We start from the raw sequence: 19,666 nt of genomic DNA, 5'->3' as shown, positions 1-19,666 counted from the left end.
GTAGAATGTTATTTTAAGGTGTGTTACTTTTGTTTATGTTGCATTTGTTTAACTCTGTGGAGCTGTGTTACTGTGCCTGTCTAAAACACCTGATGGGCTAATAAAGAGCTGAACAGCCAATAGCAAGGCAGGAGAAAGGATGGGCGGGGCTGGCGGGCAGAGAGAATATATAGAAGGAGAAATCTGGAGAGCTAGAAGCCAGAGAAGGAGGAAGATCCCAGGGGCCAACCACCGGGCTACACAACCAGCAACGGAGTAAGATTTACAGAGGACAACAGGAAACGCCCAGAGGCAAAAGGTAGACGGGATACGTTAAGGAAAGCTGGCAAGAAACTAAACCAAGCTAAGTCCGGACATTCATAATTAAGTATAAGCCTCCATGAGTGATTTACTTGGGAGCTGGCTGGTGGCGGCCCGCCTTCCCGCAAAAAGAGTAAAAAAAAAAAAAAAAAACAAAACCCACAACAAGTATCTTCAGCAATAGTAGCTTGCCGTTTAGTTTTGGCATGCGGCCAACAGCAGCGGCCACACAGTATTGTGTGGGTCACAGGTGCTTCCCTGGCACCCATAAGAAAGCAAACCACGTCTCACAATGGTGCTTTGATCTGACAGCCTTATCACTCCTGAGAATCATGTTTTCTGCCCACATAGGTATCTTCATTCAAATTATTATTTTTTTGAGATAAGATCTCACTTTGTAGTCCAGACTGGCCTAGAACTCACTATACACACCAAGCTGACTCAGACTTGCAGTGATCCTCCTGCCTCTGCCTCTAGGTTCTGGGCTATTAGACATGATACAATATGCCCAGATTCAAATTACTGAACTTCTGATTTTACTTTTTTTTTTTTTTTTTTTTTGGTTTTTTGAGACAGGGCCTCTCTGTGTAGCTTTGCGCCTTTCCTGGATCTCACTCTGTAGACCAGGCTGGCCTCGAACTCACAGAGATCTGCCTGCCTCTGCCTCCTGAGTGCTGGGATTAAAGTTGTGCGCCGCCGCCGTCAGGCAATTTTTCTAGGTGCTGCTACAGATCTGTAAGTCAGTCACATGTTCACATTATACAACGAAACCTTCTACAGAGGACCAAACAGTTTCACTTGGTCTTGGGACTCAGCAGTTAATGGAATAGTTAAAAAAAAAAAAAAAAAAAAAAAAAAGTTAGCGAGTTCTAGTAGAGTGTGACTTTCCCTCCCGTTGTTTTTATCGGTGTCTCCTCAAAAGAGCCATGTCGGGGACAGTGGCACGGGTGAGGGCTACCGTGTTGTTTATCAGTTAACCCTCTACCACCCAGAGCCACTCTCCATGTACCCATGGCTTCCCTGCCATGGGGCACCGACTCAGGCATGCCTTCTATCTCTACCCCCACGGAGCCTCTTATGTATGGTGTAAGCTGAATGCGCATGTCCGGAACCAAGAAGGAAGCCTGTGCTCACGCCCGTCGTGCCGTCTGCTTTGGCAGTCTGCCAAATGTGAAAGGATCCAAGCTGGCTCCGCTGCCACTGTTCCCCCACTGGTACACCTAGTTTATGAAAGGGCCTTGAGGTACACAAATAATCTCCACGCCTGGTTTATTTTCTTGAAGTGAAGACACTCTCACAGCCAGGGATAGTTATCTATTCCCCAGAAAGTTGACTCTTAAGCCCCTCCGCAGCTCTATTTCTGTATCTGCCCACTGCTTCTATTGCCTTGGGTGAATTTGGGGGTTTCCATGAGCCAACACACACTGGCCCAGCCTCCACCAGTGTCCAAACATTCCGCCATCAGCAAGGGCGCAACAAACCTGTGATTCAACATGGGACCTCCGGTGACCCTGCACAGGCCTCACCTGCAAGCAGCCTTGGCCACCTTATCCAGCGAGCCGTTAATGTCTTCCTCTGCAGGAGCTTTCCTTCTTAGCTCTGATGAACACAGCCCCATCTGCCCGGTGAAAACTGGGCTTTTAATTCCATAGTCACGATACGTTCCTTTATAATCATTTCCACCAGTCTTTCCAGCAAGAAGTGGACAGCATGTGTGCCTGTCCCAAATGTGCTCCCTCTGGGGGCTGAAGTACGTTTTCAGGAACATAGATAGTTCGGCAGACACGTTGCCAAAAGGCACGTCATAGCATGAATGACAACACATGACAGAGGCACCATGGGAAATCCCTCACAGCATATGAAGAGTCACACCATTCAGTTCTTCTTCTGAGCTGGAGAGATGGCTCAGTAGTTAGAGCACTGGCTGCTCTTCCAGAGAACCTAGATTCAATTCCCAGCACACAGCAGTTCACAATCATCTGTAACACCAGTCCCTGGGAATCTAATGCCCTCTTCTGGCCTCCACAGGCACCAAGCATTCATGTGTTACATGTGCAGACAGAACACACTCATACACATAAAATAATAAAAATATTTTTTAATTAAAAAATTCTATTTCTGTCCCAGAAGTTGTTTGCTTGCTTACACAGTCTTGGTGAGGGACATGAGTCTTGTAGCATTCTTCTGAGTTTTTGTACCTTTCTTGAGAGTTTCTTGAAGTTCCTTCCTTCTCTCTAGAGGAACTAGCTGATAATAGGTCCTGGGAACCCAGCCCCAAACCTCCTCACTGCAATCGAAGATCTCCCTCTGCAGAAATGTGCTGTCATTCTGCTGGAGACCACGACCCGCTGTTCCCATGGGTCCCAAGACCCACTGTTCCCATGGGTCCCAAGACCCACTGTTCCCATGGGCTGCGACATCCTCTACCCTTCTCCACCCCTAGACCCTTGTCAATCTGCAACTACATTTTTACTGAGGGACAGAGATGAGTGAATTAGAATGGTGGACTTGTGGGCAGCCTGGTGGCCACTGAGATTTAGTTCTGTGGACCTAAAAGTGCAGCCCCGCTCCACCTGCCATGTTGTCTGTGGGGAGAGAGAGGAGGTGTCCAATACAAGAGTGCACATAAATGTCTTCTGTCTCAAAGCAAGTACCAACATGGGTGCATTTGTTCTCCAAAGTTCCGTGTTCAGAAACATGAGTAGGTGTCCAAAATGGTATGTGGAGGAGTTCCAGGAAGATCAGGAGTCAGTTTCCTCTTAGATTGCATTCCTAGTTGCTTCTCTGAGGCCAGTTCCACATAGTCCAGCAGGTAGGGCTAGCACAGCTCTTCCAGAAAGGTACAGAGGAGAGGCTGCGCTATGGGGAACCGGTACCCCTATGTGCATGGGGGGACTGTGTTGTTGGGTCACATGTTGGGTTAAGAGCAGGAGGAAGGTTCCATGGTACCTCAGACTGCCAGAAGTCCCCATGCTAAGAAGGAATTGTGCCAAGAGAGCTGAGGCAACACTTGGAGATCCAGATCAGAACATGTTGAGAGCTTGGTGATAGCCCATGTCAGCCCAGTCTTACAGAGACAGGAACCGAGATGCCACAGCTATCAGAACACAGGTCGAGACCTTTCCTGCAAACATTTAACTCTTGAGAAATGCCTGCTACCAAAACATTGTCGGCAGGCCAAACGCTGCAAAGTTTCACAGAGTAAAGGGTTAATTTTATGATACATAGATTTCATCAAGAAATAAAAGCATTTAGAGTAGTCTAAAGTCACAATAAGACCTCAAAAAAAAAAATCAAAGAGACCAAACCTGTGTGTGCAATGTACTTAGGGATTAGGGGGCAGTGTCCAAATCCAGGAGGGGGTACCAGCCTTGGAGGTTGATGAGGAGGGAATAGAGACAGGTAGATTCCTGAAACCTATTGACCAGCCAAACTAACCGAATCAATAATGAGCTTCAAGTTCAAGTTCAAGTCATCACAGATAGGGAGTGATAGCTGTCATCCATCTGCGCCTACACAAACATACACATGTAGTATGTGCATATGTACATGAATATGAGTGTACACCACATGCATCCATAACAACACACACACACACACACACACACACACACACACACACACACACACACACGGATAAATCCCAAATAAGGGGCCTCTGTGTAGGTTTTTTCTACCCTTCATAGTGGGGCTATCCTGGATTCCAGGGAGACTATGTTCTGATTTGCAGCCACAGTGAGGCCCAAACAGTTCAAGGAGGGCTGGAGAATAACACCCCAGGAACTGACTCCAGCTCATGTCTGCGTGAACACTAAGGCAAGAAGTGGAGGTGCTGTCATCCATTACCCAGAAGAGCTAAGCAGATGGCGTGAGTCCACTGAGAACTAGGAAAAGGTAACGATGTTTAGAGCCAAGTGTTAACTAGCCTGGCCTAGGGTCTAGCCTAGATCCAACACCTACCTGTCCAGGACCTATAATAAATGCCTTCAACTGTAGATGGTCACAAACACCAGAGCCATTGCTGATCTCACGCCTCTGTTCCTTGTGGAGGTCCACATGTGTCCCTGGACTTCTGCCCAGGTGGGCAGATAAAGAAGGAACTCAAAGACACTCATGCAGTTCAGATAGAACCTGAGCACTTTTCAGTAAGACGATCTATTAAGGTGCTCCAAACACCTTGACCCTTGATCTTAATCTTGTCTTGTTTTGGAATGAGGCTTGACTGGGTAAAAGTCTATGTGAGATGGGGTGTGATATGTGATCCCACTATTTGAGGTATGTGAGAGGATTCATGATCAATGGCATGAGCTCCTGGATTTCTTTATCATATCCCTGTTGCATGAATCCTAAATGGTCTTATAATAAAAACCTGGAGCCAGATATCAGGGTGAAAGCTGAAAGATCAGAGAAGCAGAGCAAATCACAGCTACCACCTCTTACCTCACCAACTCCTCAGCCTGACAGAGCCTCTAACCAGGACTTGAGACAAGCCCTGCCCTTTCTCATTATGCAGAGACTGGACAACAAATGATACAGCTGTCTCTCATGGACTTGACAATTAACCCAAAATTTTTCCTTTCAGGATCCCCTAAAGATGCCATTGCCCCCAGACAGCAGGAAGTAATTTTAAGAACATGACACCCACATTCCCAAGAAATGGGGTGGGTGGTTTTTGGTCCTTCAATGGGTTATGGATATTTGTCATTGTTTAGGGTTTTTGGCTACAAGTTGTATTGATAATGGTCAGGAAAAAAGCTGAATAAGGGAGATTAGATTCAGGGTTCTTGTTAGAAAAAAAAGAAAAAGAAAAAAGGTGATGCAGATATGATAGGATAAAAGGGTAGATGAATGAATCTACTCTGAAAACAAAAACGGAAATATAGATATAAGATAAAAAGGTAGATTACTGAATCTACTTTTAAAAGCAACTACTAGTTTTAAATATTTTGTATTGGATTAGATTTTTGTATATTGTGTACAAGTTATATATATTGATACAAATTTGAGATTAATTTTGTTAGAAAATACTGTACATATATTTCTACTCCTGTTCAAGGTATTGCACCTTTACAGCTCATTTAACAATGTAATGTAAATTGCTAGTCCTTGAAAGTTATTATTACCAACTTTTTAGGATAATAAAGAAATGCAGGTTAGCAGTTAGTCACCTATTACAATGGAACTTGGCAGGTTAGGTATGTTTTCAAGGTCAAATAGAGATACATTTTAGATAGACAGGTCATCTTGAAGCACTTCAGAGATCCACAGAATATGGCATTTAAGATGTTTTAATGATTTAATTTTTTTATGACTATGAGACATGTCTGCTGCTGGCACCAATCTGCTTCAGAGAAGATAATGGGCACAGAAGACACTCCATATGTGGCAAAGGTTAGCCACTGGGCTGAAAAGTGCCCTTGCCTCTACTGCTGACAGTATGCTGTCCAAAATGGACAAGCAGGACACAAAAGAAAGGACTGCCAAACTTTGCCAAAAGTAGGTCAGCCCTTCAGAAAATCCTGCTTCATGGAAATGTCTGTCAAATATGCTAGGCATGTAGGCCGAAGATGGATGCCCCAACATTGTAGAGGAACCTTGGGTGACTGTCCAGGCAGCCAGCTGTTTCTATCATTTATTACATTTTTTGGAAGTTGCTTGCCTGCACTTCCTGTTTACTTAGGTAATATTATTTCCTTCTCGGGTCTCTGATGGAGTTGAAGACTAGACAGTTATAGTTTTCCTTGTTAACAAATTGAGAAAGGAAAGTCACTAAAGAGGTGTAAAGTATATAAGTTTGAAAGACATCAAAAGATAGTTTTTGATTTGTAATATAAGTTAGCATAGAAAGTGAATTAAGTACAACACTTTGGATTCACCAAAATATGATAAATAATAGAGTATTTTCTCTGAACTTGTCAATTGTTAATGGACTGGACATTGTTAATATAATTCTTGACTGTATATATTGTATATAGTTATTGTACTTATTGTATATAGTTTTTCTTATATTAGTTATAAACTTCTTTTATTATTTTAGACAAAAAGAGGGAAATGTGGTGATATATTTGCAATCTAAGAAATAAAGCTTGCCTGAAGATCAGAGGACAGAGCCAGCCACAGAGTTAGTCACAGAGGTCAGGCAGTGGTGGCACACCCCTTTAATCCCAGTACTAGGAAGGTTGAGACAGGAAGTGATATGGCTGGGCAGAGAAAGAAAAGAAGGTGGGAGGAGACAGGAATTCTCTCTCTTGCAGAGGCTCTGTCAGGATGAGGAGTTGGTGAGGTAAGAGGTGGTGGCTGTGGTTTGCTCTGCTTCTCCAATCTTTCAGCTTTCACTCTGATATCTGGCTCTAGGTTTTTATTATAAGACCATTTAGGATTTGTAGTCATCTTTCTTGGGTCCCAGAGGGAGACCCCAGGCTCTTAGACAGCGCTGCAACTCCTCTGCAAAACATTTCCTTCTAGCAGTTCAGTCCCTGTTGTTTCTCTGTAACTACCCAGAGCCTGGAGAAGACAGCACAGACATACCCTTAGAAGAGGTTTTGTCGGCTGTTAAGATTAATGCATATCTCCAAGGGGAAGAGAAAGTTTTCATACTTGGGAGCCAGGGGAAAGGGGTTATGAGAAGCAAATATTAGCAAAGAGTATAATGATACTCATGCATTAAAATGGCATAACAAAATCCAGTTTTATATGCTTTTTAAAAACTAAAATAAAAAAGACAATGTCACTGTTTCTGGCTTGGTGGTTTCCAATTTTCGGCATTCAGTAGTTGTGGTTGGTGGGCAGCAATTGAGCCAAAGTGTTTCAGAACCTGCTGGCCCTCCACCAAATTGCCCAGAGTATCATTAGCACTACCTCACAAAGGCATTTTGAAAACAAGTTCCAGAGAAACAAAAGCTGTGTCAGGAGGATAATGGGATGTCAGTGCACCTGAAGGGCAGAGCATCTGATGCCCTCACAGACTCACAATGGCTCTGACAGTTGGTGGACCAGCATATGCCATCTATTGCTTAGCTGTGGCTTAATTTCCCAAGAAGCAGGACTGACTTCATCATCCCAGTCTTCATGTGGTTCAGTTTCATTCAGTGCTTGATGGACCAGGAGTCTGATGAGTAACTGAGCTCTTCATTGGGGATTCATATTTATTGATGTGTACTAGCTGTCACAAAAAAAAAGACCATGTCCTAAGAAAAGGGAGAATGGACAAACGTTCCCTCTTCACCTTAAAATAATAATGGAGACACTCACTTCTTTCTTTTTCTTCTACTTATCCCGATTCTGAGATCAATATTCTTAGACTTGTTTGTCAGACACCTAGAACTTCAGAGATAAGTTTATTATTCAGCCTCTTCTTTGTGACAAAATATCCATGCTATCAAATTGTGAGGAGAAAAGTTTTTTTAACTTTCTTTTTATTTACTTTGTGTCTTTTACATCATCTCAATCCCATTAATTTCCTGTCCCTGTGTATTCTGTCCCTCTGCCATTGCAGCCCCCACCCCAGAAAAATTTTTTTTTAAAAAGGAAAGATAAAAAGGGGGAGTCTTGTCATGGAAGCTGTAGTGTGACACAGTGAGTCACACATTAAACCCCTTTGTCCACTTATCTTTACTTCCAAGTGTTCATCGCAAAGAGTCATTGGTCTGGTTTGAGGCCTCTGGTTTCTGCTACACTATCAGTGCTGGGCCCTCACTGGGACCTGTTGTTGTCCTGTGTTGTCGAGATCCTGCAACTTTGGGTCTGTATCAGGGACTTGGGGCATCCAGCCCCTCGATAGTCCCCTCCCAGGGTCCAGGAAGAATCTACAACCAGCTGATAATTTTATCTTTGATGGAAAGAAATGAATCTATGTACACAAAACTCCTTAGTCCATATACTTTATTATTCTGTGACAGTTCTCTCTCTACAAGCTTCTATTCTGCTCTCATGCCTAGCTCCTTTCTTGCCTGATTTCTCTCTACATTTATCTGGTGGCCCCTTTAAATTCTATCTTAATTCCTTCATCTTAGTTCTGTCCCATGTAGGTTCTCATCCATCTAGTTCTTTCCCATATCAGCTCCTCTCCCGTCTCCTTCTTTCTCATCTTGTGCAGGGCCTGCTCTCCAGAGTATTGCAGCTGGTGACCGGCAGAAGCAGCTCGAGGAGGAAAGTTTTATCTTAGCTCACAGTTTCAGAGATTTCAGCCCATGGTTACTTGGTCCTATCAATTTGGCCTGAGGTAGGGAGACTCTCATGGTGGGGTATTCTGGTTACAGTATGTCTCACATCCAAACAGAGGGTAGTTTGTCACGTTCACAACAACTATGCTGCTAATGCGCCAGCAACTAGTGGAAGACTACAACTGCTAACTTAAGAGTGACCAGAAAGTAGAAAGAGAAAGGAACAGATTAGAGATCTAGTATAATCATCTAGACCCACCTCCAATGACTGTCTCCCACCTCCTGAAGAGTCTACCGTCTTCCAACAGTGTTACCCGCTGGTGACAAAGCCTTCCATACAGAAACATTCCAGCACTAAACTATTACACAAGCCCAACATGAAGACTATGAATGAAGCTTTCTCTTATTAATTACTGAAACAATGAGCTTGGTTAGTGTATTTTATAAAGTTGCACGTTCATTTCCAGAGAAATCATAACTCTGAGAGAGTAAAACTCACTGAGCTAGTTTAAGGTCCTTACTGTCGCCTGACTCGGGGTCGGTAGTTTAGGAGGGCTGGCTAAGATGAGCTGAGTCTAAAGAAGGCAGTCAGAATGTTCACCAGACAGTCTCTAACTTCACTGAAGTCTGCATGGCATCCTAATGATACCCCATCCGTGCCCAAGACGGTTGACATTGCCATGATGATGAAAGAACTGTACAAGAAGCAAAAGGAAGTGGTATGCAAATTCCTGCAAAGCCTCCACCCTTTCCCTGAGAGGACACAGACTTCCACCTCTTCATTACTCTATACCTCCCTCCCTCTTTCACGTGTAGCCCTTATCTCCAGATAAATTCTCTATCCACTTCTCCTCTTGGCCAAGAATACATGTCTCCTTTGTTGCCCAATCAATACTCAGCCTTTGTAATGGTTTCACAATTCTGAGGGTGTAAAAGGACACATGGAGAGGGGTGTCAAATGTCTATAAAAGAGAAAAAGCTCACCTTTTTAATCACAGACATCTGGAAAATTCAGTATGTGGAAAACAAACCCGGAAATTTGGCACGGGCAAACCAGCAACTTCACCCCAGAGATGTGGAATGTGGCTCACGTTAGGCTAGCTCACGTTACCATAAACATGAACTTCAGCACTCAGTGAGTCTGATTCTGAAGCTACCCTCAGCACAAAGTCCCCTGTGCTCTCTCTGCCATGCTTGGAAATTCCAAACTCCTCCAAAGTGGTTCTGGAGGTCCCTGTTTCTTCCCACACCCACACTGGTCTGCACATCCATGTCACAATAACCTCAGAAGGATTTCTCTCCTGCCCAGAGGCAGAGAAGTCTGCTCAACCAGTTTCTTCCTGACAAGTTTATGTCCTGGTCCTAGATTTGAGTCCTGGGTTTGCCTTGGCGTTTGGCTGGACGCTTCCAAACTCAGGGCTGGACTGAGGTATGGCAGCCAGTTCCCACCCCAGTATTATGAACGTCCTTACCCTGCTCAACTGTGCCAACAAACTCCAGTTATTCTATACATGTTGTCGAAAATTAAACCAGAATCACTTAAGTCAGCTAATAACCAAGGGATAAGTCAATAAGGAAATTTGGTTGGTTATAAGGAAATACGTCAAGGTTGTGTGCCCTAAAGCAAGAAATACCAAAAATCCTGCTAGGGCCACCCTTGTGCAAAGGCTACCACAGCCTCGTACAGTGAATACCTCCGCCACTTGCCCGAGACAGGCAGTTTAAGATGGAGGTGGTGCCATTGTGACTATTGGTCTTTGAGCTTCTGTGGTCAAGAGTGGCTGTTTCCCTGTATTGTGTAATGCTCCCCGTGAGCCTTAAAACCTTCTTTCGCCTCCTTGGAAAGTTTACAGGGTTTGCCACAGCACACAGATGCTGTAGCGCTCTGCAATTCCCAATTGACCTTCACTCATCAGTTTTTTAAAGACTTCGAAAGTATGTGTGTGTGTGTGTGTGTGTGTGTGTGTGTGTGTGTGTGTGTGTGCATGCATGGGTGAATGCAGTCCCTTGAAGCTGGAGTTGCAGGCTGTTGTGAGCCACCTGAGATATAGGTTCAAGGAATCAAACTCCTGTCCTCTCTGGAAGAATAGCAAACTGATCCTGAGCATTTCTTTTCCTACCCATACAGGTGTCTTCGTTCCTATTCTCTTAGGGATGCTTTTTCCTGTTCTTCCAGATGTTTTCACAGATCCTTAATATACTTGAATGTTAGTACTATATATGAAGAAACAGTTTTCACAGAGGGTGGGCAAGGTCTCTGCAGGTTCACTGCTGTCCCTCTCAAGAGAGCTCCCCTTGGTTTAGTGATTCGGTGGTTAAAGACCCTAAAAATAAATTAGCAATGTCTAACAGCAGTAAGGAAAGACACTGTGGTAGTATGATTGAGAATGGCCCCAATAGGCTCATATATTTGCCTGCTTAGTCCCCAGAGAGTGAAACTGTTTGAGAAGGATTAGGAGGTGTGGCCTTATTGGAGTAAGTATGGCTTTGTTGAAGGAGGTGTGTCACTAGGGGTGGGTTTCAGAAGGTCATGACAGGCCTAGTCTCTATGTGCTACCTTTGGATAAGGATGTAAAGCTTTCAGCTGCTGCTCCAGAACCATATCTGTCTGCTTCCCACCATGACAACCATGGACTAATCCTCTACAACTGTAAGCAAGCACCCAGTTAAATGCTCATTTTAAGAGTTGCCTTCATTCATGGTGTTTCTTCACACAATAGTAGTCCCAACTAAGACAGGTACCACAGATTTTATCCGTTGTTTCCTCAAAAGAGCAATGTTACATTCAGTTAGCCCTCTATAATCTTTTTCCAGAAGCCGCTTGGTCTCTTCATTTGGGGGAGCTTCTCCATGTTGCCTGGCCATTTTCCCACTCCCATTGAGCTGGAAGTGCCTAGATGAAGCTGCTTTGCCCAACTCCAAACCAAATATAGCCAGGCCATGTTCAATCCTGCCGTGGTCACTGCTGAGTTCTCTGGTCTGGCAGGGTCCAGGCTGGCTCTGTTGCCGCTCTCCATTGGCCACGCCCGGCTGCTGAAAGGGCCTCGGACTGGATGACGAGTCTCCGCACTCTCAAGGTATTTTCATGAAGGGGAGAGATGCGCACCACATGCTCTTGTGGGAAAGTTTTTTCCACCCCTCCCGCTCTGTCTTTGTACCTTTTCACTGCCGCCTGTCACCTTGGGTTCTTCGGGGAGCTGCCGTGAACCGAGGCACACAAGTATCAACCAACGCTCGAGCATGTTGTATGTCAGAAAGGAAACCTGTAACTGAACACGGGGCTGCCGGCTGCCAAGCAGCAGGCACCACATCAGGGAAGGAGGTGAGATCTTCCTCCAAGGAGGGAGATGCAGAGGAGTGTGCTATTTCATTTTTGGGTTTTTTTTTTTTTTTGGTTTTTTTTTTTTTTGGGTGGGGGGGAGGGCTTGTCAACTTGATACAAGCTAGAGTCATCTGGCATGAGGGAGCCTCATTTTAGAAAATGCCTCCATAAGGTTGGCCTGTAGACAAGTCTGGGGGGCATTTTCTTGCTTGATGATTGATGCAGGGGGGCCACCCAATTGTAGGTGGTGCCACTATTGTGGTTTGAATAAGAATGGCCCCCACAGGTTCGTGTATTTGAATGCTTTAGGGAATGGTATATTTGAAAGGAGTAGGAGGTGTGGCCTTGGTGGAGGAAGTATGTCACTGGGGGGAGGGCTTTGAGGTTTCAGATGCCTAAGCCAGGCCCAGTGTCTCCCTTTTCCTGCTGCCTTTGGATCAAGATGTAGAACTCTCAGCTACCATGTCTGTCTGTGTGCTGCCATGGCCCTGCCATGAGGACAATGGTCCAAACCTCTGAAACTGAATGCAAACCCCAATTAAATGCTTTCATGTTATAAGTTGCCGTGGTCGTGGTGTCTCTTCCCAGCAATAGAGGACTAAAACAGTCACCTGTTGGGGGCACAAGGGCTTTGCATCCACAGATAACTAGGGAAAGCAGGAATGTCAAACACACGGGGGCTTCTCGTCAATAGAGGAGATAAAATACCTGCCCAGAAAGCTGGGAGTGGATATTGTTAATGACCTGGTGACTTTGGGGCTCTCTGTAGTAGCAGACCTCACCCACCTTTTGCTATAGGGCAGACCTCACCTAACTCCCCCAGTATGTTCATTCCAGACTCTCCCTCCCTAGCTCCCAGCTAGTGGAACCCGTCCTTAGTGGGGGAATGTCACAGGTACTTGATGGCCTTCTGACCTCTGTGCAGTCTCAGTCAGAGACCACACCAGACCCTAGGCAGTTTATCTACAGAACCCATCTTGGAGACACGTGCACTTTGTAAAGGAGTTTCTAAGTAGTCCCACCTTAAGCTTTATTGTGTGCCTGGAATTGGAATGATTGTCGCCTGGAAACTTTTTCCCAAATTGTACTGTGTTTTTTTTTTTTTTTTTTTTTTTGGTTTTTCGAGACAGAGTTTCTCTGTGTAGCTTTGAGCCTTTCCTGGATCTCACTCTGCAGCCCAGGCTGGCCTCAAACTCACAGAAATCCGCCTGGCTCTGCCTCCCGAGTGCTGGGATTAAAGGCGGGTGCCACCACCTCTCGGCTGTACTGTGTTTTAAATATGCTGACAATGAACCACCTGCATCAGACTCCCCAAGTCTGGTCCAGGTGGACAAAGTCCACCTGAACTGAGTTTTCATTCTCATCTCTTCATGGGTTCGCTTCCCTGCCTTGAAACCTGCAGGGTTCCGTCAGCCACCCTTGAGCAGGTGGTCCTGAGAGATATAACAAAGGAAGCTGAGAAAGCCATGGAGGTCAAGCCACTAAGCAACATTGGTCCATGGCTTCTGCTTCAGTTCCTGCCTCCAGGTTCCTGCCCTACTTCAACTCCTGTCTTGGCTTCCCTCAGTGATGGACTGTGGATGGAATGTATAACCCACATAAGTCTTCTCTTCCCCAAGTTGTTTTTGGTCATGGTGTTTATCACAGCAGCAGAAAACTAACCAGGATTAGGGGATCATCAATGTCTCAACGGTTGAGATAGAATGCTTTCCAGAAGCTCACAAGCACAGCTCCTGGAATTCTGACATCCTCTTCCTTAGGCCTGCTTGAGCCTGTCATCTGGATTGCCACACAACTGATGAGAGGGACATGTGCAGCCCAGCAGGTGCCTCCCCACTACGGCTCAGCTAGGGCCTAATGATAAGAAGCAGGAACTGGAGAGCAGCGTTGGGGCTGCCGAGATCCCTTTGTACAGGTACAGGTACAGCCTGGGCAGGGGGAAGGCCAGATGGAGTGCCTTCTTTTGATTCAGAGAGCCCAGCCCCTTGTTCGGGATGTGTGAGGCAATAGTGAGTTGCACAGTCCTCTCACTCAGAGCAGATGTGCGTAGGGGAGCCTGGTACGTCTCAGGGAGGCCAAGTGCGCTCAGTGAGAGGTGTGGGGTTGGGAAGGAATCAGGAAGAGAGGTAGCAGGCCTTCCACGAGAGCCACTCCAGAGCCTGCCGCTCTCTCCTCCGTCACATTCCAGCTCTTGACCTTTGGTTTATGATTATCCGGGAGCCAGCCAATGAGTTGCCAGGCTGAGGCTGCTCCCCAGAGCTGAGGCAAGTTCTAGCAGATTCTCGTTGGATGCCATTTAGAGGCCGAGACTATCCTGAACGCTCTCAGCTCTGTGGTACCAGGTGAGAGGAGAGATGGGCAAAGCCAGGCAGGAAGTCTCTAGTGCACCTGTAGTCTGACCATGTTCCTAGGGATTCAAGGTTGGGGTGGGGAGGGGTTGAGTTGGGTGGGGTGTTTGGAGATGACCTTCTGCCCTTTTGGCAGATTTAATCTTCCCAGCCAGGGAGAAGAGGGCTTTCTGAAACTTGCCCATGGGAACATGGGGTTCTGCTATCAACAGACCCTGAAGAGGAAGCCAATAGCTGTGGACACCACATCCTGTTTCTAGTGTGCCGTCTTAAGGTATCAAAATAACAGGGAGCCAGTTACTGAGTAAGGAGGGAGGAGGAGAAGGGACTAATCATGTCTGTGCTGCATACAGATCACCATTTTAAATCCTCAAAGCAACGTTAGAAACAAAGTGTTATCTTACCCTGTCTGGGAGAAAGACACACAGGCTCAGAGAGGTAACGTGACATGTTCAGGGTCACAGGTCTAGAAAGGGAAGAACTTGGGAGTTAATCAGGTGTTGCTGACCCAACATGTTTCCCCAGAGGTATTTAGCTTTTTCTTGGGTGATACTAAAAGACACACCCTTGAGCAAAGTCTACATGGCTCCTGCAAGGCTGGGAGCAAGGTGGGGGGTGGAGGGAACTCAGATGGCTTCTACTCTCTCTTGCAGGGCTCAAGAAAGGCGTGAAAAAAAAAAAAGATCTCACTGTCTCTTGTGACTGCTGATATTTGAGATCCAGAAGTCTACCCATGGCTCCTTATCACATCCGCACGTACCAGGAGAGGGACCGCAAAAGAGTCCTAGAACTGTTCTCCATGGGCATGGAGGAACACACCCCTGCCACCTTCCGCCACCTGCTGAAACTGCCCCGAACCCTCCTGCTCTTAATTGGGGTGCCTCTTGCCATAGTCCTGGTGTCTGGCTCCTGGCTCCTGGCTGTTGTATGCATTGTCTTTCTGCTTCTATTCTTGCGGTTCCTTGCAGGCCAACCCTGGAAGAATTATGTGTCCATGTGTTTGCACACAGACATGGCTGACATCACCAAGTCCTACTTGAATGTGTCTGGGGCAGGTTTCTGGGTGGCTGAGTCTGGGGGACAGGTAGTGGGGACAGTGGCTGCTCAGCCAGTCAAGGATCCCCCGTCAGGGAGGAAGCAGCTGCAGCTCTTTCGCCTGTCTGTGTCCTCACAGCATCGAGGACAGGGGATAGCGAAAGCCCTGGTCAGAACTGTCCTCCAGTTTGCACGGGACCAGGGCTACAGTGACGTTGTCCTTGAGACCAGTGTCATACAGCAAGGTGCTGTGAGCCTCTATGAGGCTATGGGATTCCAAAGGACAGGCCTATTCTTACTGGACGGCATTGTCGGAAGGGTTGTTGATTTTTTTGTATTTCGTTTCACGTACCCTCTCCCTTGTGCTCAGGAACCCAGACTTTGATCTTATTTCTTTCCACATCTGTCACACTCCATTTCACTGCACTGTAACAAGGAAACCCTGATATTTCAGTGGACAAATAATAAAGGCACGTATTCCAGGTTCTTTGGATTGCTGTCTGTTTGACAGTGGGTGACAAATCAAGGCAATGGAGCCCTGTTTCCACTAAAGTCACCTTCCTGAAGGTGGCAAGGTTGTGGCTCTGATGATGTGGGAGTGATTTTCATGACTTGAACAGGGTGTGTGTCCCCTCCTGGCAAAGGCTAGACCCAGTCCCATGGACCAGTATTAGCAAGTGGAGGCCAAGCATGGCATGTTCCCTCAGGGCCAGGGAGAGGATGTGTGGCTGGAGTGTCTCAAACATACAACTCTTGGGACTAAGGCTGGCTCCAGTCGCTGTCCCAAGCAACGGGGACTCCAGAACTTCTTAGGTCCCTGCAGCTTGACCATGTCACCCTGCAAGATACAGATACCTGGGCAGGTGGGGTGTGGCTCCGTGCTGCCTCCCGAGACGCTGCTTCTCTCTCTTGCAACTTCATCTCTAGCAATGCAGTGACATCTGGTGTCTCTCGTTATGTCACTTCTGACCCAGAGGGTCCTCCTGATCACGGTTGTCTAGGTTCCCCTTGTTTGCTAAGGTGTGACTTCCAGGCAGTATTCAGCCATGGCATTGCATCCTGCCGGCAGCTGTCTCCTCTGGGGATCTGGATGACAGCTCTCTGCCACCCTGACCCTGCTAACTCGCTTTGTCAGTTTATACCCAGTTTATCGCGGTAGGCTCTCCGCCAAAACACGGTGTTTGGTTAGAACCTCCATCTTGCTCCTGCAGCTCCTGAACTGTCTCAGAGGCCCAGTCCTGTCTTTCCAAGCCCCGCCCACTCAGAGAATCTCTGAACAAAGGGAAGGCATCCAAAAGCCCAGTTCTGCATTCTTGGCAGCTAAGGCAGCTAAGGCAGTTCCCACCCTGAAGTCCAAGTCCCCACCTAACGTGGTCAACTTTTGAACACACTTGGACACAAACCCAGCTTATGGCAGACACATCATCCCCCCTTGCCTACAAGCTGTATAATCTCCCTGCTTTAGTTCAGGCGCCTGTTCGGCTTCTCTGGCCTTGCCTGGTCTTCGGGACTGGAGAACCAACCCGGGATTTGCTTTGCTCAAATAATGTTGTTACACTTTTTCAATTCAGCTTGATCTGGCTTCCTGCATCAGGAGAGAAACCTGTTATTTGGGGACAGAAAACCTATTATCTTGGTGCTGAAACCCAGGAATAGCTGAGCTCTCCGACCTGCTGGGCTCCAGCAATTTGGGAAGCCACTCGCTTTATCTTTCTTTCTGCCAGATATGATCAACTTTTAGCTCAGGACAAGTTATCTGTTACTCAGTCACCACCTACAGAAGTACTGGGTATCTCTCTCTGGGTCCAGGACCCTTAGAATCCCCTGCCAAGCCTTGGCCATGGCAGGGAAAGCCCGTCCATTCTGGAGCAGTCTCTGTTCTGGGGGACCTTTTTGTTAGGAGACGTCCTTCCCAAAGGCTACACCCATCCCTACTGCTGGATTCCAGGCTTTCGAGTGGGATGCCTCATCCTAGCCTTCAGTCTCCAGCACAGCCTTAGAAATGGGCAACACTGGATCTAATCCTGATCCTCAGACCCCTGGGGTGTCTGCTGCAAAATGTATCCAAATTTATGGACTGTCTCTTACCATTCGCTATAAACAATGGTTTGAACTCCCTTATCCAGGGATTTTGACCTCTGCCCTCCTGCTCCTCCCTCTGTAGCCAGTGCTGGTGGCCTAGGTTTTTTTGTCCAGGGTTCTGGTGGCTCCAGATGCTTTTCCTCCCAGGGACTGACCCTGAGCCCTCCACCCTGACTGAGCTGCCGAGTCACTGGCACCCCCCCCTTCTTCCCTTCCTCTTGGTTCTCTTGTCTCTTCCCTGTTCTGTCTCTCTGTCTGTCCACCTCTCCATGTGCCCACTCCAATGTGGGCTTTCACTCTTTCACCCCCCCTCCCTCAATAAACCTCTTATACTAACTCTGTTGCACATGGTATGATCTCTTAATGCCATACCTTGGCCGGGCCCACCAGAAGGTACCCACTTTGACTTTTTAAAAAATCTTTTCACTGGGGGCTAGAGAGATGGCTCAGAGGTTAAGAGCACTGACTGCTCTTCTAGAGGTCCTGAGTTCAATTCCCAGCAACCATATGGTGGCTCACAACCACCTGTAATGAGATCTGGTGCCCTCTCTGGTGTGCAGACATACATACAAACAGAACACTGTATACATAATAAATAAATATATCTTTTTTAAAAAAATCTTTTCACTGGTGGCAAATAATCACGAGGCTCTCCTGGCATTATGTCTGGCCATGCTGGGATCCTGAAAGACCCTAACCCTTCAGGCTTACACCCCAAAGCCCCAGGAGAATGAAGAACTAAAAAGCTAGTTCCAAGGGCAAACTGACTCAGCCATTACTCAACCACCCTTACCACAATGTATGGAGATTTCTGTTAAGTTATGTTGCTCAACTGTGACTGGGAAAATTGTAAGTGTTCCAGGAAAGACCACTGTAACCTTTGTGTAACCTTCACTCCCTCCCTGATACCCCCCAGAGGTTCCGGGGAAAATTGTGCATGTGGACATGATTGTACCAACCTGTGCTCAAGCCATGATCTTGTGAAAGTAGCCCCTAGACATGAACCAACTGGAACGAATTGCATGGGAATTATAATCGTATGGCTTTTGTGGGTTTTTCTTTTCCTTTAAAAGTACCTATGTGGCTGCAGTAGGGCGCGACTCTTGCTCTTGAGGAGAGTAGCCCGACTGTACAGCCGCATCAATAAACCTCTTGCTGTTTGCATCAACTGGACCGGAGTCTGGGTTCTTGGGGTGCCCACCTGAGAAGGTAGGACCCTGGGTCTGGGGTCTATCAATCCTACCCATCTGCTCCACCCAAAACAGATATCTGCTCTCTTTATTTGTTTCTGTCTGCTCTCCTACCCTAAACTTCATAAATGCCCTTGTTGTGACCACATTGCAAGACCCCCGAGCAAGACAATGCAAAACACACAGGGGTTTATTGATAAGCAAGCCCAGGCTTGGTCCGTGTGCGGGTGGAGGAGGACAGTCCTGAGCTATCAGGGTGAGGGATTTTTAAAGGGAAAAACCACCAGCAGGGTGGTACAAGCCTTTACATCATATGATTGGGTGAGGGTATGTAACCTTTGAATTTACTGGTCGGGGGTTACAGTTATCATTTTGGGGCAAGCCTGGACAAGATCCAGGCTTTGTCCTTGAGCTTCCATGGAGGCTGGCTGGCCTCACATATTCACATTGACTCATGCACATAGCTCTAATTTGGTGAGAGCTCCCAGACAGCAAACAACTGGCTGAACCTTGAGCAGTCAGAGTACGTGCAGAAAGGGAGCTACTGCAAGGACTATGTCTTTTGTTCATGGCCCTCCCAGAAACTGCTTGCTCAAGTCTCAGGAAACTGAAATTGAGGCCTGATCTCTGAGAGAAGACTGACAGCCTGTTATGGCGTCTGCTTGGTCCTTTCACCCTGTCCTTACTTTTGTTACAACAGGAGAGTTAGAGCCAGAGAGGCCAGCTTCTGGGTGCCTGTTCTCCTTAAAGCACCTACTGTTCTAATCTCAATAAGGTATGTATGGATCATTTGTCTATAAATTTGATTCCAAATTCTAGAGTTCGATTCTTCAGCTGCTGCTTCCCTCTGCCCTGTGTTACCATCGACATGGGTACAAGTGTGCTTGTTGGCTCCTGCAGCAGTAGAAATCTCTCCAGCTCTTTCTCCTCTCTAAGCAGCCTGGGTGATCCACACCTTAAGCTCTATCTAGGCTGTTGTATTCCACTTGGTCCTGGCTCTTTTGGCCTGCTGATACACATGGACATCTCCCTTGACTTCTTCCTCCTGGGTTTCTCTTGCCTTGTAGCCAACCTGATGACCCCAACAATGACCTGCCTGCTTTGATAACCTCTCTCCCTGCACATGGTTTAAAATTTATACAATTTGTAACAAAGTCTGTTTCCTGCAGAAAGTTTTGTCTTCTTGTTAGAAAAAGTTTGTCAATTTTGTATGTATGGATGGATCTG

At 46.6% G+C, this 19,666-nt stretch overlaps 1 protein-coding gene and 1 pseudogene across 1 annotated transcript; both read left to right on the top strand.

Moving 5' to 3' along the window:
• Positions 1–1,401: 1,401 nt before the first annotated feature.
• LOC102911914 (cytochrome c oxidase subunit 7A2, mitochondrial pseudogene) lies at positions 1,402–8,385 on the top strand (annotated as a pseudogene).
• Positions 8,386–14,865: 6,480 nt separating this feature from the next.
• LOC121828201 (N-acetyltransferase 8-like) lies at positions 14,866–15,654 on the top strand. The gene has a single exon (XM_042274533.2). The coding sequence runs from the start codon at positions 14,866–14,868 to the stop codon at positions 15,550–15,552; it is 687 nt and encodes a 228-aa protein (XP_042130467.2). The 3' UTR covers positions 15,553–15,654.
• The last annotated feature ends 4,012 nt before the right edge of the window (positions 15,655–19,666 follow it).

This window comes from Peromyscus maniculatus, chromosome 3 (genome assembly GCF_049852395.1).
Source record: "Peromyscus maniculatus bairdii isolate BWxNUB_F1_BW_parent chromosome 3, HU_Pman_BW_mat_3.1, whole genome shotgun sequence".
NCBI classification, from domain to species: Eukaryota; Metazoa; Chordata; class Mammalia; order Rodentia; family Cricetidae; genus Peromyscus; species Peromyscus maniculatus.
Note: the sequence above shows the minus strand (reverse complement) of the source record. Positions and strands in the feature narration are given on the sequence as shown.

Bases quoted from the DNA above. Each gene is read 5' to 3' on its own strand.
- LOC121828201 (XM_042274533.2), top strand. From the start codon at position 14,866: ATGGCTCCTTATCACATCCGCACGTACCAGGAGAGGGACCGCAAAAGA.